This window comes from Rhinolophus hipposideros (assembly GCF_964194185.1).
Source record: "Rhinolophus hipposideros genome assembly, chromosome: 4".
NCBI lineage: Eukaryota > Metazoa > Chordata > Mammalia > Chiroptera > Rhinolophidae > Rhinolophus > Rhinolophus hipposideros.
In genome coordinates, this window is record NC_138050.1 from 45581217 (window position 1) to 45605897 (window position 24681).

At 49.0% G+C, this 24681-nt stretch overlaps 1 protein-coding gene and 1 long non-coding RNA gene across 3 annotated transcripts in view; one reads left to right on the plus strand and one right to left on the minus strand.

The window, feature by feature from the left end:
- The first annotated feature begins 10383 nt into the window (after positions 1–10383).
- On the plus strand, positions 10384–14898 carry ZNF703 (zinc finger protein 703). The gene is made up of 2 exons (XM_081045383.1): positions 10384–11066; positions 12033–14898. Exons 1-2 carry the CDS (start codon positions 10824–10826, stop codon positions 13557–13559), a joined length of 1770 nt encoding a protein of 589 aa, XP_080901509.1. The 5' UTR covers positions 10384–10823; the 3' UTR covers positions 13560–14898.
- Positions 14899–15086: 188 nt separating this feature from the next.
- Positions 15087–24681, minus strand: part of LOC308496387 — a 51202-nt gene continuing 41607 nt past the window's right edge. For both annotated transcript variants that reach the window (XR_013993178.1, XR_013993179.1), the window contains exon 5: positions 15087–15435. This is a non-coding gene — a long non-coding RNA (uncharacterized lncRNA). The remainder of the gene's footprint in view (positions 15436–24681) is intronic.

The following is a 24681-nucleotide window of genomic DNA, read 5'->3' on the forward strand; positions in this document are numbered from 1 at the left end:
ATTTATTTAAGGAAATTAATAAGAGAAACAAAGACACCCTGACAGCAAGTAGTTGTGTTGAACTTAGCAACATTAGACCCTGGGAGATGTGGAAGGGCACCTCAGATTGCCTGAGGAAAGTTCTTCAAGATGTTAGAATTTTACTTTAGACATCCTGGAACATAACTTTATCCTGATTCCACAGGACCATCACTATTCCATCCAGTCTCAGCGGTTCTTCCCAGTGTCACAGGGACAAGGTCACTAAAAAAAAAATGAGTTTTGACTTAGAGGCCCAAGGAGGCCCAGGCCTAGGAGTGAAAGTGAAGAGACAAAGGTGGGGCTGAAAGAAGCTGTAGGTACCAAAATGCCTGGGGAGTGGGATATTCTGCTACATTTTTTTTTCCTTGGCAAATGGTTGATAAAGCAGAAAACTCTTATCATCTCATATATGCATGTCTTTTGGTACCTTTGAATTTTGCAGGTAGTACCTATTCAAAAATTAAAAATAAGAACAAATTAAAGACTACTTCTCTGCCTTGGTGAGCACTCTACAAACAATAATTATTGATCTCATGATTTGATGTCTTCCAGTGCTTCACAGGCCTCATTGTGGAAATTCATGGTTAGGAGATGAACCTCTACTGACAGTGCCAAAACTACTGTATGTATTATCTTTGATGTGAATCTTTGCCTTTCGTGAGCATGACAAACATAGTTCTACCGTGTTTCCCGGAAAATATGACCTCACCAGACCATCAGCTCTAATGCGTCTTCTGGAGAAAAATTAATATAAGACTGGTCTTATTTTACTATAATATAAGACCGGGTATACCATAACATAACAAAACATAACATACAATAATATAATAGTAAATACAATATTATAGTAAAATAAGACCAGGTCTTAATTTTTGCTGCAAAAGATGCATTAGAGCTGATGGTCCAGCTAGGTCTTATTTTCGAGGAAACAGGGTAGGTAATCCAGAGCCCTTGTTTGGGGTCACTTATTAGAAAGTTTTCTATATGAAAATATGTATTTGTCAATATCTTGGATTCTTTTACGCCAGACTTAAATATTCCTCTTTTTCTTCTTCTCCTACTAAATGAGGGAGAAAGTGGAAAGGGCAGGAGAGCATCAGAAGCATGCACGTTTTCTTAAATCCAAAGATGGAAATGGAACCCCTTCCTAATGGGCCTTCAAATTAATGTGACTAGAAGTTCCCTGAGGTATTTCCCATATTTTCTTGCCTGAGGCCCCCAGCTGAACTTTTAACTCATTCCATAGTTACCTGGCTATCCTACAAACTTTCTTAAAAGGGGCTTGTTTTGAATGTGTATAGCTTTTAACCCAGCAATTCTGCTCCCAGGAATTCATCCTATAGTTATACCAACACACATAGAGAATGATATGTATATTATATATATATATATATATATATATATACATATATATATATATATACACTCATATGTATGTACATATATACATATATATATTCACTGCAGGAACAAAAGATTAGAAACCATCCAAATGTCCACCAGTAAGAGACTAGTCACAATACCAAGATTCGCATCATTGGGATACCAGAAGAGAGAGAGCAAGGAATTGAAAACCTGTTTGAAGAAATAATGACAGAAAACTTCCCTAACCTGGTGAAGGAAATAGACATACAAGCCCAGGAAGTGCAGAGAATCCCAAACAAGATGAACCCAAAGAGGCCTATACCAAGACACAATTAAAATGCCAAAGGTTAAAGACAAAGAGAGAATCTTAAAAGCAGCAAGAGAAAAGCAGTCAGTTACCTACAATGGAGCTCTCATAAGACTGTCAGCTGATTTCTCAACAGAAACTTTGCAGGCCAGAAGGGATTGGCATGAAATATTCCAAGTGATGAAAAGCAAGGACCTATAACCAAGATTACTCTACCCAGCAAAGCTAGCCTTTAGAATCAAAGGATAGATAACGAGCTTTCCAGACAAGAAAAAGCCAATGGAGTTAATTAACATCAAACCAGTATTACAAGGAATGTTAGAGGGACTTCTTTAAGACAAAAATAAAATAAAATAAAAAATATGAATAATAAAATGGCAATAACTATATATATATATATATATATATATATATATATATATATATATATATATATATATATATAAACAGTTACTTTAAATGTAAATGGATTAAATGCTCCAACCAAAAGATAGGTGGTAGAATGGATAAGAAAACAAGACCCTTACATATGCTGTCTAGAAGAGACTCACTTTGGATAAAAAGACACACACAGACAGAAAGTAAAGTAATGGAAAAAGATATTTCATGAAAATGTAAATGGAAAAAAAAATGGGGTAGCAATACTTATACCAGACAAAGTAGACTTTAAAACAAAGGCTATAATAAGAGACAAAGAAGGACCCAGTAATTTTACCTCTGGGCATATATCTGAAGAAAACCAAAACGTTACTTCAAGGGGACGTGTGCATCCACATATTTATTGCAGAATTGTTTACAATGGCCAAGATGTGGAGGCAGCCTGGGTGTCCATTAACGGAAGAATGGATAAAGAGTAGGTGGTACCTATAGACAATGGAATCTTGCTCAACCATGGAAGGGGATGGGTACTTGCCATCTGCGACAATATGGATGGACCTGGAGGTTATTGTGCTGAGTGGAGTGTCAGAGAAAGACAGATGCAATATGATTTTGTTTATATATGGAATCTAAAGAACAAAATAAACAAACAACCAAAACAGACACAAACTCATAGACAGAAAGAACATTTTGATGGTTGCCACATAGAAGGGGGTTGGGAATGGGTGAAAAGGGGGAAGGGATTAAGAAACACAAATTGGTAGTCACAATGTAGTCATGGGAATGTAGGATATAACATAAGGAATGTAGTTAATAATATTGCAGTAACAACGTATGGTATCAGGTGGTACTAGATTTATGGGGGTGATAGGTGGGAGGGGAATTGGGGGTGGGGTGAAAAAGGTGAAGGAATTAAGAAGCACAAATTGGTAGTTACAAAATAGTCATAGGGATGTAAAATAAAACATAAGGAATATAGTCAATTAGATGGTAATAACTATGTATAGTGCCAGGTGGGTACTAGACTAGTCAGAGGGATCACTTCTTAAATTACATAAATGTCTAACCATTATTCTGGCCACCTGAAATTAACATAACATAATATTAAATGTCAACTGTAACTGAAACGTTTTTTAAAAGAGAGGAAAAAAAGGTGAAGGGGAATAAGAGGTTCAAATTTCCAGGTATAAAACAAGTAAGTCATGGGATGTAATGTACCACATAGGGAATATAGTAATTATATTGTGATGGCATGGTACGGTGTCAGATGGTTGCTGGACTTATCATGGTGATCACATCTTTAGGTCTATAAATGTTGAGTAACTATGATATACACCTGGAACTACTATAATCTTATATGTTAGCTGTATTTTAATAAAAATTTTTAAAAAGCAAGTGTGGAACAGTCTGTGTAGTATGTTGCCATCTGTGTGTAAAAGGGGGGGAATATATATGTATTGGCTAATATGCGTACGAAATACCTCTGGAAGGGTGGACAATAAATTCATAGCATTGGTGCATTGGGAGAAAAACTAGATGGTTAGAGAGGTTTTTTTCAGTGTACATTCTCACAGCTTTGTAATTTGGCACCATGGGAATGCATTTCATTATAAATAAATGCATTTTTTCAATAAAACAAGGAATAATTTTAAATCACTTTAAAACAGGGCTTATTACGTAAATCTCCACTCTGAATGAATACTCTACATTTCTGGCCATAGGTTTGATTGGGACCCCACCTCTCAGGTTTCCATCTCTGAGCAGAGGCTGGCCAAGAGCCACTGAAATAAACCCTCCTCGAAACTGTTCTTAGGTCTTGGAATTTGGTTTTATCAAATACTACCAGTGATAATGAAGCCACTGCCTGAGCAGCTCTTCCCTTTTCTCTAATTGTGTTTGTTGAAACAAGTTTGGAGCTGCACATGGCAGCTCATTGGGATCCCAGCCTAGAAAGGGGCAAGGTTTTGGCAAGTTTAGAGGCTTAGCCATGAGAAGTGGGGAGTCATAGAAACAACATCACCATGACAGCTGAAGTCCACGGAAGGGTCCGAAGCAGGTGCGACACCAGCCCTGTGCAACTGAGATACTTACAGTCTGTCACCCACTGAGTTCTGTTGGCCCTGGCGTACCCCGTGGTTCCAGGTGGTGGAAACTCAGCACATGAAGGAAGGGTGTTTGGATAAGTATGGTCCCTGTTTCCCTTTCAGGGACCTTTTGCTCTACTCCAGGACTCTCCTCATATCCAAAAATGAGAAGGTTCATGAACACACCTAGAATAGTTATAACGGTCACCCAGAAGGTGCTCAGTAAATGTTAGTGGAATCTGAATTTACCTTTGAGTAAATGGACAAATGGATTTAACAGTGGATAACGAAACTACAGTGTACTAAGGATTTAAGTTAGGACCCCTGGCTCTTTTTTGTTTGTTTGTTTTAATCTACAAAAGAAGCACACAGGTGCCCAAAGAATAGGGCTGCCCTGCCTTGCAGGAGCTGGGAAAGTGCATACCTGCGAGGTGGGAGGCCTGGATTGGCTGGCTTGCTCTGGTCCTTACGTACCTTGGGATCACCTCAGGCCTGCACCTTCCAAGTGGTCAATAAACAGTAACTGAATTAATTAACTCAATCTAGTTCAATTAATTGAATGAATGTTCCCCTCACTTTCTTCTCTGCCTCAATTTCCTCTCTACCATATTCTCATTCCTCGAACTAAAGGAAATCCTGATAGCGAAGACCAGCCCTCTGGAAAACGATTAAAGTCACTTGTTTTAAGTTTCTCCTGCTGCTATTCTCCCTCTCCCTCAGTCCTGCACACAGAAAATTGGCTCAAGAAATGACAATTTGGATCCCAGTACTGCCACTTTCTAGCTGCATAATTTGGGGAAGTTACTTAACCTCTCTGGGCCTTAGTGCCTCACCTATAAAATAGGCATGATAATAGTACCCATGTTCTCACTTTGCTGTGAGAAGTAAATAAGTTTTCACTGTAAGAACAGTGTCTGGCATAGAGTAAGCACTCAATAAATGTTATTATTACACTAGGTAGAACATTCATTGTCTGCTAATCACAATTGAGGTGTTGGCTGATTGGAGAGGTATGATTCCTTCCAGCAGTATTTGCAACTTAAAAGAGGAATCTCTAAGAAACTTGAAGGCCCAAAGGAACAAAGTAGTCAAGGGTGAATGCCCAGGGCTAAGGTTGATGTATGGGGGTGGGGGTAAGCAGATGAAGGCAGGAGAACTTCAAAAGCACACCTACTCTCATCCCCCTCTCCCACCAGCCCTGCCTATCTCCCAGGGGGCTGATAGGAGATAAATGAAATCACTTCTTCAAAGCACCCTACTCAAGGACCCGGATCAAACACCAGGGCTTGAAGATAAGCTTCAGTCTACATTTCCTTTTGTCTGTTCCTTCCCACCAGGTCTCCAAAGGAAATTCTAGAGGGAGGAAAAGTAGTTAATTCCTCTTTTATCAAAAGGAGTTACCTCCCCATCCACAGGCAATGGGTGGTGATAGAGAACCAGGAGGGAGTGAGGAAGGCCTCCTCTTGGCTCTCTGCCAGGGTTCCCTGTGTGACTTTAGACTCCCACATAAGCTCTCAGAGCCCGGTGCTTCGTCTGTCAAAGAGGATAAAAACACCTGCCCAGAATAACTTAGAAAATTGTTATGAGATGATGAACACAAACATGTATTTGGGGCAAGATACTTTAACATGCTTATGCAGTTAACATTTTTAAAATTACAGTCATTCTCCTTGAATCTTTTGGGGTAATATTGTGAGGTAAGATATAAATAAATAGCCCTCTAATGTAAAATTCTTATTCATTCTTCAACAAACATTCATTGGGCATTTATGGCATTCCGACTGCCAGGATTCACAGCCCAGCCCCACCTTTTAAGAGCTGGGGCTTCAGGCAAGTTACTTAACATCTCTGTGCGCGCACTTCCTCCTCTGTGGAGGTAATGATAGGACCTCCACCACGGGCTTCCATAAGCATTAAATGAGATAATGCAAGCAAAGTGCTTACAACAGAATTTGGCTCTCCATGTTGGCTACTGTGATGATGATAGTTAAACACCCAACTAGGCAATCAGAAAACAGAGAATGAGGACAATGCAGAAGCAGTCACAGTCCAATGGCAGACAGGACAAGTAAACAAACAATGACGCCATGTGCCGGTTATAATAATAAACATAATGGAAATGGTTAGAACAGAAGAGGGAGCTCCTGGAACGCACTCCCTTGAAGGCTAGGTATGCTTGCTGTTACCAGGTCAGTGGGTCCTCTTGCCCCTGGGGCCTTCTCCTGACCCGGCTGTGTCTGAAGCCTGGGAGGGGTCCTACAGAGGAGGTGCCACAGAGTAAGTACCCTGAGAGCAACACACTACATCAGGTCTCCCAGCCAAGGCCCTAATTGCCAGCCGCGGAAAAATATTAAGCACCAGAGAGGAAAACCAAGTTCTCTATGAGGCCGACTTTTTAGAGTTCTTACAGCTTGTAAAAAAAATGTAAATAGTTACCCAGTGAGATATTATTTCATGTTGTTGCCATTAGGGTTTGAGTGTTATGCAGAGAGGCGATCATTCAGGCAATTCTGCCTCATAGAGCACTGAAAACTCCACATTAACCCCACACAACAAATCTACCACCTCTAGCTCTCAACCTGACTCAGGCATTTTTTCCTGGGTGGTGAAGTTTATGTAAATTGAAGTGGTGAAGAAAACCATAAATGTTCAGAACTTCCTAAAGGATTTTCTTGAAGGCTTGGGGGGGGGGGCATTTTTTAAAAACAAAAAAGACACATTTGACTTCAGGCTGAGGAAGGGAGACTCTCATTTAGGTGAGCTTCTAGGACAGCTCAGGGTCTTCTGATCAGTTCCCAGTGCTGAGACGCTCGGAATCCAGTTGCTGCCATGACTGCTCTCCAGAGCAATTGCTCCACAGATGCACGTGGTCCATCTCAGCCTTCATTTACCTGGGACTTTCTTTGTGCCAACCACTAAATATGTTACATGCATTGTCCGCTTTGGGCCTCCCACCTCTGAGGTGGCCACTCTTACATTTTACACGAGGAACCAAAGCGGAGGGAGGTGCAATTGCCCAGGGCCACCATAGCATCGCGCGGTTCAGAGGCCTGACTCGAAGGGAGCACTCCGCCAATCACCAGTCATACGACTTTGGGTAAGGGACTAACTTCTCCATGCCTCACTCTCTTCAGCTGTAAATGGGAATGAGCACGACAGAGCCTGGTGCTGATCGAGTGCCTGACACACAGAATTGCTGTCCTTCACCACAGTGTTGGGGCATTCTCCAGCAGTCCTCACCCTTGTCCTATTTTAATGGTGCTGCTCACTCGCAAGGCCACCTGACAAAGGCCTGCAGAAAGGGAGGCCCCTTAACCATACATCTGCCACTTTTCTGCAAGGGAAGACATGTGCCATATGCCCCTGTATGACAACAACATCTTTCTTGGTCTTTTCAACCACACCCCTAGTACAATGCTCTGTCCACATCTGGCCCTTAATAAACGGGGCCCAACTGAATATTGAGCCTTATTCTCTCCCAGGTGAGAAACCATTCCTTTGAAAACTACCCTTGCTTTAGGCCACTAGGGCCCCATTTAAGACTTTGTGTGCGTTAGTATTTCAACTACATAAGTGAATGTCAAATACTAATTATTGTCTAGTAGTGTTTTAATTAGGCCTCTGGTCTGGCTAAGTATGGTTTTCTATTTTCTCTCCTCAGGCGACTGGATGGATCTAGTCAAAGGAGCCCTGCTACCCTCGCCAGCACCAGAAAAGAGGGTGTCCCTACTCCCTTGCTAGCACTTTCCAGGAAGATAGGTGGGCAAAAATCAGCCTAGTCTCCACCTCAGTGCTGTCTGGCACCCCCTTTTCCTATCAGTGATTACGGCCGTGGGCTAAGGGAGTAGGGTTTCTTTTTAAGGACAATATACCAGGGGTGCCATTAAATGTATACAAGTGGACACTGGTCAACGTTGCTCAAGCAGTAGTTCCCCGTAATCAGAAGTGTCTGGACGCTGATGGTAACCACTTTGAGCACCTCTTGTAATTGCCGAAATCAAACATGACTTGTATTCATCTTTTGTTATCGGTATATATTATTACAATTTTAATTGTTTTTTTTTTCCTTTCTTAAAATGTGGATACATTTTGGGGGCACCCTCTGTAATATTATCTAGGCAAACTCCCCACCCTCCACCCCGAGCCTGGTCATCCTGTCCTCATCTCCTCCTTTCTCCTTTCCTTTCATTCACTACATTTTTCTTTTCTTTTCCCCTCCAGATGTAAATATTCTATCATCCTCCATTCTTCTCTTCTCTCCTTTCTGCTGCCTCCTTTCCCCTCTTTTCCTTCCAAATTCCTAAATGCCTTTTCTCTCTCTCCCCTCTCCTTTGCTCCCAACTGATTTCCCATTAATCATTCCTAGCACACATCTGCTTGGGTCCTAGAAGGATTTTTGGCTGGCTCTCACAGCTGGGCTGGTTACAATAATCAAGGAGTCTTTCATCTTTTACTGTCTCCTAGGTGTCCCTTCTTCCCAGCTCTTCCTCCTCCAACGTACCTACAAAGGCCCACCCTTTTCCATTCTGTAAGGCTTTCTTCTGTTCTCTCTCTGTACAGCAGTTCCCCAAAGGCTAAATGGCCTTGATGGTTGAAGCAGCCCTGCATTGGACTTTTAAACAGTGTTGGCAGTGGCAGCGATGTCAGAATGCATAGAGGCTGGCATGAGAAGAGCTGGGGGCAGGAGGAGGCGACAAAGACCACCACAATAAAGTAAATGGGATCACCCTACCTTCCTGTACCCTTCTTGCAGCAATATGTAAAACATCTCCCAGTTAGTGCACTCCTTGTCATTCCTTTTAACCTGATTTTACCAGAATTAAAATTGGGGTAGGGAAAGCCAGTGGAATTTCTAAGATGTCTATACTCTGCATACTGCCCAAAAAACAGCAGAGATCCAGGAAGTACATTTAGTTTAGTGTTTGATTGATAAGGCCTGGGAGTGATGCCTGCTGTCTTTACCGGGCGTGACAGTCGTGATTGCTATTTGTTATTTCTGTGATAGTCCTTTCTTTCTCTTTTGAAGAACCTCTTGAAATCACCCATCCCCATCTTGGGTTCTCGTAGTCACCAGGCGCAGATCAACGCGGCAGAGTCAGGGACGGGTAGTCCTGAAGCAATATGCCCCGAGTGACAGGACTGACAATCAGAATGATGGATTGGGGCTGAGAAAGTGGTACTGGGAGCGAGGCAGTGACACCAGCGCGCCTCCACTGGCCACCGAGAGCACGGAGAAGTGGTCTCCCCAGAGGTCGGGCGCACAAAGGACCAGCTTCACCTTCTGAAGATCGGCGGACCGGGGAACTTTAATGTCGGGACTATGACTAGGTAAAATCTCTGCCAAGTGTGAAGTTGGCAATGCGCAGTGTATCCGAAAGGCGCGGGGGAAAGAGATAGAGGAGGGTATTGTCGTTTCTAATAAAAAGTTTTTATTCCGAAATTTCCCTGGGAAAAGGTAGTACATTTTTCCCCGTGAGAAGAAAAGGATGGGGGGAGGGCACCTCTCCAAAGTTTGTATCGACGTGCAGCACTTGGAGATCTCCACCTCCTCTGGGATACTGGCCTCTCCAGTGATCCCGGGTCCCCCAAAAATAGAAGCTAGGCGCGGTACCGTGAGGGAATTTTACACCTCTAAACAAGACTTGATAATAAATCCCGAAACACACACCAAATCTATAAATCAGCGCGCGAGCTCCGCACGCCAGGCGCGACCGGGTGGCGCGCACAGCCCAGGGTACCGCGCTTCATCGCGACCCTCTCACCCCGACAGAGTCCTCACACAAGCAGGCTTCGGACAGGACAGGCTCAAAGTAGTTGGAACGGCTGACGCCGCGTCCCGAGAACCGTGGATGCCTCCGAGGCTCGGGCGCTTCCAAGGGAGCAAGCACGCCCAGGAGAATCCAGCTCGGGAAAGCGAGCTGGACCAGACAGCAGAGCCAGAGCTGAGCCCCAGCAGGGCCGGAGCAGGGCTGGGGCTCTGGAGGCTCGGCCCACCCCCAGGCAACCTCGGGGAGAGGACTGGACTCGGCAGTGCCGGAGCCAGCGCAGTGCGCTCCTAGCCTCCACCCTCACCCCGCCGCAATCCTCCACACCCCAGACACACTCGGCGGGCGGGTAACTGCCCACGCTGGCCCCTCCCCGGGTGGTGTGCAGAGAGAGCGGAGAGCGAGCGAAAGGAAAGCCAGAGAGAGTAGGGCGCAGAGTCCAGGGTCCCGGAGAAGTCGCGTCCTCCACAGGAGCCCCGGGCCCGGGCAGCCCGCTCCAGGGGGAGGGGAGGAGCCGAGCGGGCGGTGACGGCCGAGGCGGCGGCGACGCGCGCACGGGCCCCTTTAAGGCTCTCCCCTCCCACCAGCGGCGCCGGCCTCCGCCCGCCGCTCTCCCCGCCCCGGGGTCCCGGCGAGAGCTGCGATTGGGCGCGCGCGGCGATCCCTTTGAAGTGGGGCTGCCGATCGCGGCTATTTGACGTGCGGCTCGCGGAAGGCGAAGGTTTTTGTGTTGCTCGCCTGGGCTCTAGCGGCGGCCGCGGTGGCGTCGGTGGAGGAGGGGTGGAGGCGCGGCGACTGCTGCACCGCGCTCCACGCTGCGGAGCGAGCCCACCCGCTCCGGGAGCTCGTCTCCTCCGTGCTCCCCCTCCCTCCCCACCCCCCCAGTGGCGCTGCCTCCTCCAAATGAGCGATTCGCCCGCTGGATCTAACCCAAGGACACCCGAAAGCAGCGGCAGCGGCAGCGGCGGCGGCGGGAAGAGGCCGGCGGTGCCGGCGGCGGTGTCCCTCTTGCCCCCGGCGGACCCTCTGCGCCAGGCGAATCGGCTCCCTATCAGGGTCCTGAAGATGCTGAGCGCTCACACCGGCCACCTCCTGCACCCGGAGTACCTGCAGCCGCTGTCCTCCACTCCCGTCAGCCCCATTGAGGTCAGTCTCTTGGTCGCTGCCCGCCCAGCGCCTTTCCCATTCTTCCCAGCACCGCTGGGCCCACGGCCCTACTCCCTGCGCCCCGGGGCTCAGTGCGAAGCTCTGCCCTGGCCTCGCTGGCGGACTGGGTGATGAGAGACAGAGAGCAGAGGGGTCAAAGCCCACCCAGTTCCCCCAGGCTTCTCCATGGAAGGCTCCCGTTCCACGCTCTCCCGTGGTGTTTTCTCCCGGATCGGGTTTGCTCTTGGAGTCACCACTGGGTCCTTTCCTTTACCTCGGCACCCTGTTTCCAGGCCAGAGATGATCTCTCCTGGGCTTCTCCCGCCTCCCCCCCCCACCACCCGGGTTTGTTCTCTTTGAAGTCCGGATTGCCCGGGTCCTACCCCGCCTCTGTCCCATCCGGTTAGAGCGCACGACGCCCAGGCACTCCCGACCCCAGGTCTTTCTTCCTCCCACTTCCCTGGGTGCCTCCCCGGGAGGGAGGGGCTACTGAGAGAGCGGCGGCGGCCGCCCTGGCTTTCGAAGGCGCTTCTTCCCGCTCCGACCCCGCGGCGCTACCCCCAGAAACCCGTCCCAAGCGAAGTTACCCAAACTGAAGGAATAAGTTTTTCCCTGGGCATAGAGAAGGGGGAGATTTTGAGAGGGCGAGTCACGGCCCTTCCCCCAGCCCTCACTCCGGAGAAATCACTTTCTCCCGCGGGTGGCCCTTGGTGGACTTACTTCCCCGGCCCCATTCCCCAGGCCTTGTGACGCACTCGGGCGTCCAGTGAAGCGAGGGACGGTCCGAGCGCAGTTCCAAGCGCAGCTGCCCTGCCCGGGCGCTCGCTCGCAGCTCCTCCGCCCGGGGCCTTCTGTCGCGCCGCCACCGCCGGTGCTCTCGGCGCCCACCCAGCTCACCCGCTTGCTCCGTCCCTCTCCTAGCATAGTCTCACGCCTTCTCCCTCCCTTTGCCACTGTCTCCCACAGCTGGACGCCAAGAAAAGCCCATTGGCGCTGCTGGCCCAGACTTGCTCGCAGATCGGCAAGCCGGACCCGCCGCCCGCGTCCAAGCTCAACTCAGTAGCGGCGGCGGCCAACGGGCTGGGAGCCGAGAAGGACCCCGGCCGCTCCGCCGCGGGTGCCGCCTCCGCGTCTGCGGCGCTCAAGCAGCTGGGGGACTCCCCGGCTGAGGACAAGTCCAGCTTCAAGCCCTACTCGAAGGGCTCCGGTGGCGACTCTCGTAAAGACAGCGGCTCCTCCTCGGTGTCCTCCACCTCCTCCTCGTCCTCCTTGTCCCCGGGAGACAAGGCGGGTTTCAGGGTCCCCAGCGCCGCCTGCACGCCCTTTCCCCCGCATGGAGTGCCAGTCAGCGCGTCGTCGTCGTCCTCCTCGCCGGGTGGCTCCCGGGGCGGCTCCCCGCACCACTCTGACTGCAAGAACGGCGGCGGGGGTGGCAACGGGGAGCTGGACAAGAAAGATCAGGAGCCCAAGCCCAGCCCGGAGGCTGCGGCCGTGAGCCGCGGGAGCAGTGGGGAGCCTAGCGCGCACGGCGGGGGTGCCGAGGCCGGGACATCCGGGCGCAAGTCGGAGCCGCCCTCGGCGCTGGTGGGGGCCGGCCACGTGGCGCCGGTGTCACCCTACAAACCGGGTCACTCGGTATTCCCGCTGCCACCCTCCAGCATCGGCTACCACGGCTCCATCGTGGGAGCCTACGCCGGCTACCCCTCTCAGTTTGTGCCTGGCCTGGATCCTAGCAAGTCTGGCCTCGTGGGAGGCCAGCTGTCCGGGGGCCTGGGCCTGCCACCCGGCAAGCCCCCCAGCTCCAGCCCGCTCACCGGGGCCTCCCCACCCTCCTTTCTGCAGGGATTATGCCGCGACCCCTACTGCCTGGGAGGTTACCACAGCGCCTCGCACCTCGGCGGCTCCAGCTGCTCCACTTGTAGTGCACACGACCCAGCAGGGCCCAGCCTGAAGGCTGGCGGCTACCCACTGGTGTACCCCGGGCACCCCCTGCAGCCCGCCGCGCTCTCGTCCAGCGCCGCCCAGGCCGCGCTCCCTGGCCACCCGCTCTACACTTACGGCTTCATGCTGCAGAACGAACCCCTGCCGCACAGCTGCAACTGGGTGGCGGCCAGCGGGCCATGCGACAAGCGCTTCGCCACCTCGGAGGAGCTGCTCAGCCACTTACGGACTCATACGGCCCTGCCGGGCGCGGAGAAACTTCTGGCCGCCTACCCCGGAGCCTCGGGCCTGGGCAGCGCCGCCGCGGCCGCGGCCGCAGCCTCCTGCCACCTGCACCTACCCCCGCCCACCGCCCCGGGCAGCCCCGGGTCGCTGTCGTTGCGGAGTCCACACACTTTGGGGCTGAGCCGGTACCACCCCTATGGCAAGAGCCACTTATCCACAGCTGGGGGCTTAGCCGTGCCGTCCCTGCCCACAGCCGGACCTTACTACTCGCCATATGCGCTGTACGGACAGAGACTAGCATCAGCCTCCGCGCTCGGATACCAGTAACTACAGCTTCGTCCCACCCACCTCCCCAACCTCCTCACCCCTCCTCATCCTCCCTTTCCCCAGCGCCTGGCCTCGCTGCAACCTTCACTACTGCTTGTCCCTGCCGGATTCCCCCACCCAGACCCTCCCCACCGGACTGTGTATTTATTTACTATAATGTTAGCTTACAAGCTGGGAATATAAGTGCATTAACGGCCCACACGAGTCAATGGTATGCAAAAAGTCTGTGTTCCCCCCAAATAATAATATTAATCACAAATAACTACATGTTCCCTGCCCCTCTTCCTTTCTTTAATTATTTTTTCTTTTTATTAGATATAAGTTTAAACATTTTTCCGTTTGCTTTTTTTTTCTTTTTTGATTCGTTTGGTTTTAGGGGAAGAGGGAGAGTTGGGGTTCTGGGGTTCTTTGTTTTGTTCTCCCTTCCTAGGGAGCTTCTTGCATGCTTCTGTACTGTTAAAATTACATTCTCCCCTTCTCTTTTCCCCTCTTTTCCCTTCATTCCCTCTTGTTTTTTTTCCATTTGAGGTTCTGTTTTTTTCCTTTGTACAAGTTAACAGAGATTTTTTTTTTTTTTGTATCTCATTTGTGGGGGGGTGCAATGAGGGGCCTTGGTAGCAGGAAGTCTTGCTTTCTGTTGACCGGGAACTCTGCTCTGTGATACCTCCTCTGCGACCCTCTCTTCCTAGAGTCTTTGGTCTGTGCCCTGGCCCCCAAAATTAGAGCCTCGCTCCCCTACCTAATTGCTCTGAGCACCGAAAGCCCTGAGAGAGGGGCCCGAGTGGCCTCAGACAGAGCCTTTCTACTTCCAGTCCCTTCTGGGCCCCAGACAGCCGGTGATCTGCTGGTGGGGGGCCTGTAGGGCTCATCTTAATTCAATTATAAGTCCTAGAAAGCCCTGTTGGCGTGAAACTTTGCTCTTTATATTTTGCAAAGTGCTTTTATAGTCATTGTTTTTCTCTCCTTTATTGGGGCAGTGGTCCCTCCGGCGGTGGGGGGTGGCGTCAGTGATCCCTCCAAAGCAGACCTGTGGCAGTATCGGCGGGCAGCACAGCATTGTAGCTCATTGGGGAAAGGCTGGGGAGTCAGGGAACAAGCATACAGATCACAGCAGCCCCGTCGCCGCCTCCCAGGCCTGACCCAAGAGCCCCCAAAGTTGGCCGTGGCTTCCATGGGCTCCCTCAGTGATGGATTGAAGACTCGGGCACTGGGTCTTCTCCCCACACCGTCCCTCTTCCTGGTCTTATACAGCAGCGTGGGGGCTGCAGGGCCTGTTTGGGATAAATAGAGCTCTCCCTTGGTAAGACATATTTTGTTAATAAATGAAATACTTGGCTATATTCACACCGTGATGTGCTTCTCTCTTGCCTCACCCACCGCCCCACTTCCAGACACCTAAGCAGATGCCTTTTATTCTTGTTTAAAATACCTTATGGTTTCCTTCTCAGATTTCCGTTCAAAGACGAGTGTAAACCCTTTCCTCAAGAAACGGGGGAGAAAAAAAGCAAAACTTCTGCCAAAGCATTACAAATAATGTAAAACCGCCTTTATTTCTTTTCCACTTGGTGATTTAGCTCCCAGACTCACTTCAAAGACCTTGACATTTCCTGGGGACAGGGTGGAGGGAGTGTGTAAATGTGGATTTTCCTCTGGACCTAGATTCGAGGTTCGAGGTGCTGAGAAGGGAACCAGGACCCATGGCTCAGACTTCTGTCCGCACAGCCCCAGCGTCCTAAGGGTGAGCAAAGAGGATGGGCCTCTGACGCCACCTTGTGGTAGAAATCCGAGTGACTGGCACCAGCCCCGACCGCACCTTGCTCGCTTCCCACTCCAAATGCCAAGGATGTCCTCTTTCTTGACGATGCCTTCATTACACCTGAAACCAAAGGGTAAACGCACCTGCTGAAATGGGTGCTTCGCAAGGTTTGGAGGCTCCCCAATGCCAACAGCTGTTTGGGTTTTGCTGAGAAGGTGCGGCTATTATTTAGGACCTGGAAGCCATTCTGGGTCCGTTTCCTTGAGCTCCCACCACTGACACTGGCTTCTGCATCCTCGGACAGGCAAAGGTGGCGTGCCGTTTATAGGGATAGTGGTACGAGGGCCAGGGCACCTTCCCACTGCACGGGGAGTCCCTGAGGCCAGAGAAGGAGATGGGTGACTGCGGGAGGCAGCGAGGCCCGAGCAGCGTGCACCCTGGGGATAACTGGCTTTCTGGGGCGGCGATCCGGGGGCGCCCGCTGAGGCTGGCGCCGTGCAGGTTCCCGCTGCGGGACCCCGGGCGCCTGCATGCTCGGGGCTCACTCGCCTGGGCGCCTAGGCTCGGCCTCCTGCTCCCCGGATGCGCGGGGGCCACCTGTTGGGTGTACTTCATAAAGACCTTCTTCGCCCCCTCCTGGCTGCACTCCCGCGTCGGCGCCACGCAGCTTCCGGGTCTGTAGTTGTTGCTGTTGTGTTTGTTTGCTTTGCTTTTTCTAAGGAATGCGACTTATTGGTTAGTGAATGCTCCGCAAGCCGTACTTCTGACATGTCCGTAGACCGGCGGTCACGTGTGGAAGGGGTGGGAAGGATGCCCTCTTTGCCCGCAATGTTCCAGCCGTCCCCAAACACCATTAGAGAATCACAGCGCGGGGCCTCACCCTCACCGGGAGTCATCCCATCCGCACTTGACAGACCTCAGCATAAGATGTTTTTGTGGAGTTTGGGGTTTGGGATTTTTAGGGAGGTTGCCCCTGTATCTTTGTTTCTGGGCAAAAGTCCTTCACTAGTCAAGACAACCTCAGGCTTCTGCAGAAACTGTCAGTGCTGGCCACCCTAAGACCGTATGCCTGTCCCTGGGAAAGGGGCCAGGGCTGCTGGCATCTTGGAGGGGAGGGGACTGATTCAGGGAGTAGTCGCCCTGAGACCATGCCAGGGTCTTCCTGAGAATTGGCTCGAAACTTTAAAAGACATGAAATGTAGTGACCTGCTTTAATTTTTCTTTGTCTCTGTTATTTTGTTTGCAGTTGATTATTTCTTACCCTACCCGCTTTGTTGTTGTTTTTTTTAATGCCTTCTAAAGCTGCTGTAGATTGCTCCCTCTGCAGGGAGACTTAAGCTTTTCTCTTTCTTAAACTTTGTGGTCTTCAGACCTGTCTACCTAAAGAACACTGGGCTCCTCTTGGGGGAACCAGAGAAAGGAAGAGACTCAGTATCTCCAACAGCAAACTATCCATGTAGCAAAAGAAGTTTTTCTGTAGCTGCTTGGCTTACAGTGAGGTTTGAAAATGCAGGTTAGAAACTCTTAAGACAATTGAGTTTCCCCCAGAAAATGCATTAATGGCCTTTGCAGACCTGGGAGGTTGCCCCCAACTGCCTTTGTGACACAAAAGGGCAGGGATTAATAGTCTGGAGCTCCCCAGTTCTCACCCTGAAATGTCAGCTCTTCCCACCATAAATGGGTGACGTTCCTAACAAATGTGGCTGTTCTAATTAACTGGTGGGGAATTTGTTACTTTCAGTAGCTAAATCCTAAACCAAGTTGTTTTAATAGAGATAATACTCCCCACCCATAGCTTATTTGCATAATTCATCCAGCAACTATTCTTTGAGAATTACCTCCACGGTCTACTTCTCCACCTCCTTCTCATCCTAGCCCTCCTCTCCTTCTTCCTAATCTTCCCCAGGCGCCAGAAATGGGGCCTGTGTTCCCAAGGCACCAGGAAGGGTGGAAGCCACAGAGCTCTGGAACTTGAGACACTGGACGTTCCTGGCTCTAGGTCATATTTTCACACCTCTTGCCTGGTTATTTCTGTGGCCTCGCGGGCAGCAGTGGGAGGAAGGGAGGAGAGAGGGGGGAAAGACTCACAGTCAGATACAGGTTTGACACAAAGAGAATTGCATGGTGCTAAGTTTTTAACTTCCCAGTCATCCCCCCATCCACAAACCCACCTCCTAAAAACTCTGCAGCCCCAGGGGGAGGTGTGGGGCCCTTGACCATCTCTAGGCAGTATTAATTGCCCTACCCTACCCAGCCTCCTGTGATGTGTCTCTCAATATATGAACTAACTCCTTCCTGATGTATGTCTGGGTTACCGTGGCATTCGTCTTGCAATAATCCTTTGGCTCTGCACTCTATTAATCATTCTGTAGGGGAAGCTGCACTCTAGTTTTCTGTTTGATTTGATTTCATTCATCCTGTCTTTTTGTAAAATAGATGGTTGAGTGCATCCGATAATGTATGGTTTAATTTGGAGCACTATGGGTTTGAATTACCATTTTCATAATGTGCTGTGCATTAATGTGTTACATCATTTATAAAGAGGAATGTACTGGGTTTCAAACTTTCTCCTGAAAGCCAAAGTCACCTAAAGGAAACAAAGCCAAATCACACCGACCCATCTTCTTACCTCACTGCCAGAAAAACTCCTGCCTCCCCCACCTGGTGAAATCTGCCAACGCTCATAAAACCCAACATGAGGCTTTTGTGTTCACATAATGCAGGTGGGTGTCAAGGTTTGGGGGGAACTTGCACATGGCTGCCCGGGAGCCATCAATGGCAGTACAAAGCGTCCCCTCATTATTGCATAACAACAGCTTTGCAGCCAGCTCCGTTTGCGGAGACCTCCAGTGGACGGGATCTCGGTTGCCCCTAATCCCAGCACTCCCTCCCCAATGGCTGTAATAACACCAGCTGTCTGTTACTCAAACTCTGACTGAGGAGGAAAAAGCACTGATTATCCAAATACAGTCATTAAAGGGGAAATGTGTTTTTAGGACTGTCAGAGTGATTAATGAGGGCTAGCCGTCTTTGCAAATGCACTTGTTTAGTCTAACTGGCAGCTTCTATTTTCCTATTGATTTATTGCAGCCGTTGCCGGGCCTTAGTGTGTGCGAAGTCAGGGCACTTCACAACTGCGCCCTGTTTAAACAGGAAAAGCATGCACCATTTTGTCCGGGAGGGAGGGAGCAGCCCAAAGTCTCTCCCTTCAGTTCAGTCTCCAGGGGCCAGACCAACAAAGAAGACATTAAAAACCTGCAGCCCAGAGAGGGAAGGAAACTGCCTCCCCTCAGTTGTCCCCAGTCACTCAGTTCCAAGGTCAGTGGAGACGCACCATGGCGCCTGGACAAAGCCTGCCCTATTGTAACACTCAGCATGCCCATATTTTCTCCTCCAGTCCCCCCAAACCACCTGTCAGCCACAGAGTCCAAGTACAGGAAAGGCACCCAGCAGAGGGGGAGGCAAGGAAGGGCACTGATGGGACAAGGCCAGGCAAAAACAGAGAACAGAAGCAACCCCATGGTCTAGGGTTGGGAACAAGGTCAGGGGCTTCGCAGGAAATTGATTGAGCCTAATGGTTGATTTCAACTTTTAAAAAGAGATGAGGGGACCACAAGAGTGGTAACTACTTCTTTCCACTTGTAGAGTTACTCTTTTGACAAATGATGTATCTAATGACCAAAATAGAGAAATGGCAGCTTGGAAATAGAGTCCCAGTTTGAGGATTACACGTCCAGCTGGTCAGTCATCACAGCAAACAGAATGTACAGAATTCCTGTTGCATGCCCAGCACAAAGCTGGATGCCATGAGACAGAGACAAAACTCCTGCCCATTTTTCTTGGGGGAAACAAGACATACCATGAGACAGGGAGCAAGATAGCATTATATATAACTGCATTTATGCTGATCTAATAAAGTGCTGAATCGTTCTGTGCAGACAGCGGGGAACAGGACAGGATATAATAAGGTGCTAAACGTGCAGCTCCGATGGTCCAGCTGCTCCGGAGCTAGAGGGGGTGCTTCCTGGGGCTTATGTTGGGGACCCTCTCATGGGAGCTCCAATCTGTTGGGAGGTTCCCCAATTCCTCCTACACTGGAAGGATGGATGAGGCCTCCATTCCATAGTAGTGAGAAGGCTGGAACTTGAGGCCCTGAGCCTGTAATTTCCATTTCTAAAGCAGATCAAGGAATAGGCTTCACTAATGCTGTAAACAACACATCTGAATTTTCTTCCACCTGTCCTCTCCAGAATCAGCTTGCACCTTCCACAGAACATTCCAGGCGTGGAAACGGTTTGTACTTCTTTCTAAATGAAATGCCTTTCCAAGTTCTCCCAGAGTGGTGGCATATCACCAGTATTATTAACATTTCCTAAAACAGGAAAAGCTGTCAATGAATTTGGATCACAGATAAACTTTTAAGTTTTAAAGAAAACTTTCTCTTAAAAGAAGTTGAACCTGCTGGCTGAGAAAAAATGAAGTGACCATATTTTATAAACTTCAAAATGGAAACCAGTGGTACAAGTACTTTGGTGAACATTAGGGCTGTCCTAGAAAATCCAGAAAATTCAGTCATTGTACATATAGCAGAAAGAACATTGAAACGGAAGTCAAGAAATCTGGACTTTTTCTGAAACTTAATTGCTGTGTGACCTTCATCAAGTCACTTAATCTCTGAGTCTCTTTTCCATTTCTGAAATGAAGTCATTGGGCCCTATAATCTTTAAGTTCTTTCTAACTGGAATATTCTATGAGTTTATAAAATGTTTAAAGAGTGAAGCATTATGGTGGTCAGAGTTGTAGTCACGTATCAGTCATTGGCCCCCAGTCAGATACGATTCTGAAGTTCCTATCAACACAGCAAGTGTGGAAGATCCAGAAGAGGGAACCTCATAATTTTACCTAAATCATAGAGGGTGGGTGGTGCATACACAAGAAGAATATTTAATGGGGACTTTTTACCCAGAGAACTGGCTTCAACAAAATGAATTATTAAAATATTTTTTAATTTGATGAAATGCTAAGTAGAGGGTGATTCAGGTATTTTAGATACTGTGGTGGCTTAAGTGAGTCAGACATTATTATTTTAAATAATCTTGTGAATCCTGTGAAGTTAAACCAAGGTCTACAAAAAGAATCACATTTTTCATAGCCTACAGCCAATTGCTTTTGGAAAATGGGACAGGCGAGGAAAGAAATGAAAAGCAGATAAAAATCAAACCACAGTGGGGATATGTTTGCTCTGAGTGGGCAGTGGGTATCTACACAGATCTTTGGAACATAAAATAAAATGATCCTTCTGGAGTTTAAATCAGAGCTAGATTTTAGAATGAGAGCAATAATTAAGAAAATGTGACTGCACGTTTCCCCATGTCCTGTCTGCTCTCCTGGGTGTGTACATGCGAGTGTGTGTGTGAGTGTGTGTGTGTTCCTGTGTGTGTTATATGGGTTTGTATGCAGTCCATAAAGGAAATAGTGTGACTGTGATCTTCCTTCTTACTTTTGACAACTTTGAACACATATATACAGAAACAAATATATAGACAAATATACAGAAATATATACAGAACAAATATATACAAACAAATATACAGAAATGACAGGCCAGGCCCACCTTAGGGCACCTAAAGAAGCATCATTTCGTGTATGCCATGGCACAGTTAAATACAGTTAATATATGCTGGGCATTTTATACTTACAACAAACCCAGTTCCCTTTAATGAGCAAACTGAAATTTGGAGAGATTAAAATAAATTGCCCAAAATCTTACAGTTAAAGAGCTGTGGAGCCAGGATTCTAACAGTTCTCAAACCCCTTTGCACTAAGCCAAGTAGCTTCAGACTGTGTATCTAGATGGGCCTGGATGCTACAGATGAATAGAATTAGGAGAAATGTCCCATCAAAATGTTTTGGCCAATGTGCCTGTAGGGGTTGGGACCACGCTAGATACCATGCAATTCAAACACTGGCCTTATGCTTCATTTCCAAGAGCTGAGATGCTGCTCGATGCAGTGGATTCGACTCCCTCAGTAAGCATTATAGAGTGCCCACTGCAGGGTAGGTACTAGGGTCTTCTCCGGGGATTAAAAAGATGGGAGAGACACTGGCCTTGTTTCCACGAGCTTACAGCCTAGTAGGAGATAGATGTGTAAGCTAATTAAGTTATGCCGTTGCAATAGTCAGTATAGGCTAGATTATGCTGTGGTAACGAATTAATGCCAAAATCTCAGGCGTTAACAAGACAAAGGCTTATTTTTCACTTCTACTACATCTGCACCGTGGATTGATAGGGATCTCTGTATCAGTCAGGATTTGACCAGAGAAGCAGAACCAGTAACAGAGTAAGGCGTTTATCTCCAACATCGGTTTATGCAATTGTGGTGGCTAGCTAAGCTAGTCAGAAGTCTATAGGGCAGGCAGGCAGGAAGGGAATGTCACAAGCAAGTTACCTCCACCGGCCTGAGCCATTTGGAGTTCCTGTGCTCAGGGAAGGCCTAAGCATGCTTGTAAGGGGCCCACCTGATTAGGTCAGGCCCACCCCAGATAATCTTCCTCTTGAGCCACTTAAATTCAACTGATGAAGGATCTCAATCACATCTGCAAATTTCCTCCACAGAGGCACCTAGGTCAGTGTGTGATTAAGTAACTGTGTTTTTCAGTTGGTGACACATCAGAAAGCATCACAGTGTTGAACGTAATGAATCAGGCCCACTGACTGAAGAAGAACATCCTCAGTGGTTACAGGAGGGGAAGAGCTGGAGGGTCTAACATGAATAATTACATATTTCAAGCTAAAAATGGCATGTCACCTCTGCTCATAATCCTCTGGCCAGAACCATTCACGTGGCCCATCTTCATTGCAAAGGCAGGATGCTGACTCTCCCTCATGCCCCAAGGAGAGAAGGGCTGGAGGAGGGCCCACCACAGGTGTTGTCTGGATGCCTGACTAGCTTCATCCTGCCCCCTCCCCATGCTCATTGCACACAGGGGGGAAAGTCTGTGGTGAAATAAAGGCACACAGCAACTGCCAAGGGCTACACCAGGAGCAAGGGAGAAACCAGGATAAGAGCCCCCGTCCCTCACACCTGCTCACCTCCACCCTGCTTCCTCTGCCTTCCCAAACAGAAGCTCCTTCCAAACCCCCTGAGACCTGTTTATCTGGATAAAGTTTACATTTGAAATGTAGGAACCAGGTGGTTCTGGGGATGGAATGCTCCCGCCAGACAAGGCTGGCCTCTCCGCAGTTAGGACAGACTGCTCAGGGCTATGAGACCCTGAAGTTCAAAGAGATTTGTGACTTCTGCGTACCTTGCAGTCCTGACATAACCACCAGGTGGCCTGCAAAGAACCACCTACTTGAGCACTGAGACAGCGGATCAACAACCCCTTCTCACGTAAGGGCAGGGACCTTGGACGGATTGGACTCTGGCAGTATTTTCATCTATGAAACTTACAAAAAGCTAAGGATTGATTCAAAGTGATAATGATCAATGGTCATTGCCAAACAAGTGCCATCCACAGCATGTGCTCTCAACTGAAAAGAAAACGATGAGGGCAACAGGGACCAGGCATGGCCTTCCTTTTTCCTTCTCTCTAACATTTACTAAGTGCTTGCTGTGTGCCAGGCACCGTGCTAATCACTTTCCATATAAGATTCATTTAATCCTGGCAGCAGTGTTTGCAGTGAGTCTATTATTGAATACATTTTCCCCCGGGGTCACAAAGCCAGTGAGCAGTAGAGGCAAGATCCCCACCAAGTCGTGCTGATTCCCAAAAGGCATACTCCTCCCACCGGAGCCACCGTGTAGTGTCGTGCAGGGGCGCCCCACACGAGGGCATCTGGCCCAAGGAGCACGTGGGGGCTCCACGGCCACCCATTACACCTGGCCGGGGCTGCATCAGCCTGGAAGCAGCCTTTCTCTCCGTCTCCCAAAGGCTCCAGATGGCTGGGGGCAGGACAGGTGGAGCCTTGCTAACCTCTGACCCTGTCTAAAGACCACAGGTCAGGAAGGAACCTTAAACCTCCCGACCCCAGGCTCACCTCCTGATGGTCTTGAATGCCCGCACATGTGCTTGTGGAAACATTTCCTGAGACCCTGCTATGCGTGCTCAACGCCATCAGAGGATAGAAGATGCATAAGACTTCGCATCAAAGTGCTTACAATCTAGCAGGGAAAACAGTACAAACACATGCTAATAGTGCAAAATAAAAGATATCATTAACAAATGTAGAGGACCCATAACAAGTGCTAGGTGTTCAGAACACCCTGGGAGCTGGAAGGATTCAGTGGTTCACTCAGCCCCCAGAGGAAGAAGGAGAGGTCTCTGAGGCCAGTGGGACAGTCTGAGGGAAGCCCAAAGCCGGACCGTGCAAGGTGTGTGGGGACATCCCTCCAGCTCACACCAACCAGCTCTGGCCTGCAGGGAGCTCAAAGGCACCTGAAGTATAACGTAAGGGAGCCAGTGCTTTGGGGCCACCTGCAACGGTGCAGCACCCAGCAGGCTGATCAAAGGAGGACGACAGCCTCAGTGCAGATAGGGCAGTTAAGCACAGTGAAGGGGCTGCAACGAGAAGGAAGGCTCTTTGCAAAATTCAGCCCAGGCCTTGGAATTGAAACCTGCATCACACTGGTGGCCCAGCTCTCCTGGTCACAGCCACCCACCCTGGGCTCTCCTGCTCCCAGGGCCCACCTTCCTGGCTCCAGTTACAGATTTCGGGCCCGGAGCACAGCACAGGACTCCGAGCCTCCTAATGGTGACACTGCCACGTGGGACCTTCACACCCATCCCCTTCTTTATGCTCACCTGCCTCCCTGACCCACTCCTTCTCTGGGAGTTTTGGAGGAGAAAATGTTCTTAGACAGCATCCTTCTTTGCACCCCTTGCTCCTAACCATCACCCTCCCCTCTGTGCCTCCCCCAATGCCATTCCTCCCCCAACACACATACACACTCTCTCCCTCTCCCCCTCACCTCCCTTCCCTCCCCCACCCCTTCCCCTCCATTTGTTTCAATGAACAGCCCCTTTTATCTATTCTGTAGGTACAAATGAAGCTGTCAAATTTGATCAGGCGCTTGATATGACAGGCTGTGGGAGTCAGGACCCCTTGAACAGAGTGGGCCTTGTCTGTCACAGCCTGCCTGACACTTCCCATAATGCCCAGACTGATGAGATTCTGAGTAGGGCCCAGCACATTTTCAACTCTATTTTGGGTGAAAACCCTTCTTGAAAGATCTTGAAAGGAGCTGGCAGTTCAGCCGCCCGGATGATTAATGAGGGTTGGCTCCGCTGGATGGATTTCTCCTGGTGCCAACAGCCGTCCTCCCAACAGGCTAGAACGTGTTGCCATCGACTTCCCCCCAGCAC

What these genes read in the sequence shown, in the direction of transcription:
- ZNF703 (XM_081045383.1), top strand. Translation starts at nt 10,824, where the DNA reads ATGAGCGATTCGCCCGCTGGATCTAACCCAAGGACACCCGAAAGCAGC. An exon ending in CTCCCGTCAGCCCCATTGAG is followed by an intron (nt 11,067 to 12,032) that starts GTCAGTCTCTTG and finishes TGTCTCCCACAG; the next exon opens with CTGGACGCCAAGAAAAGCCC.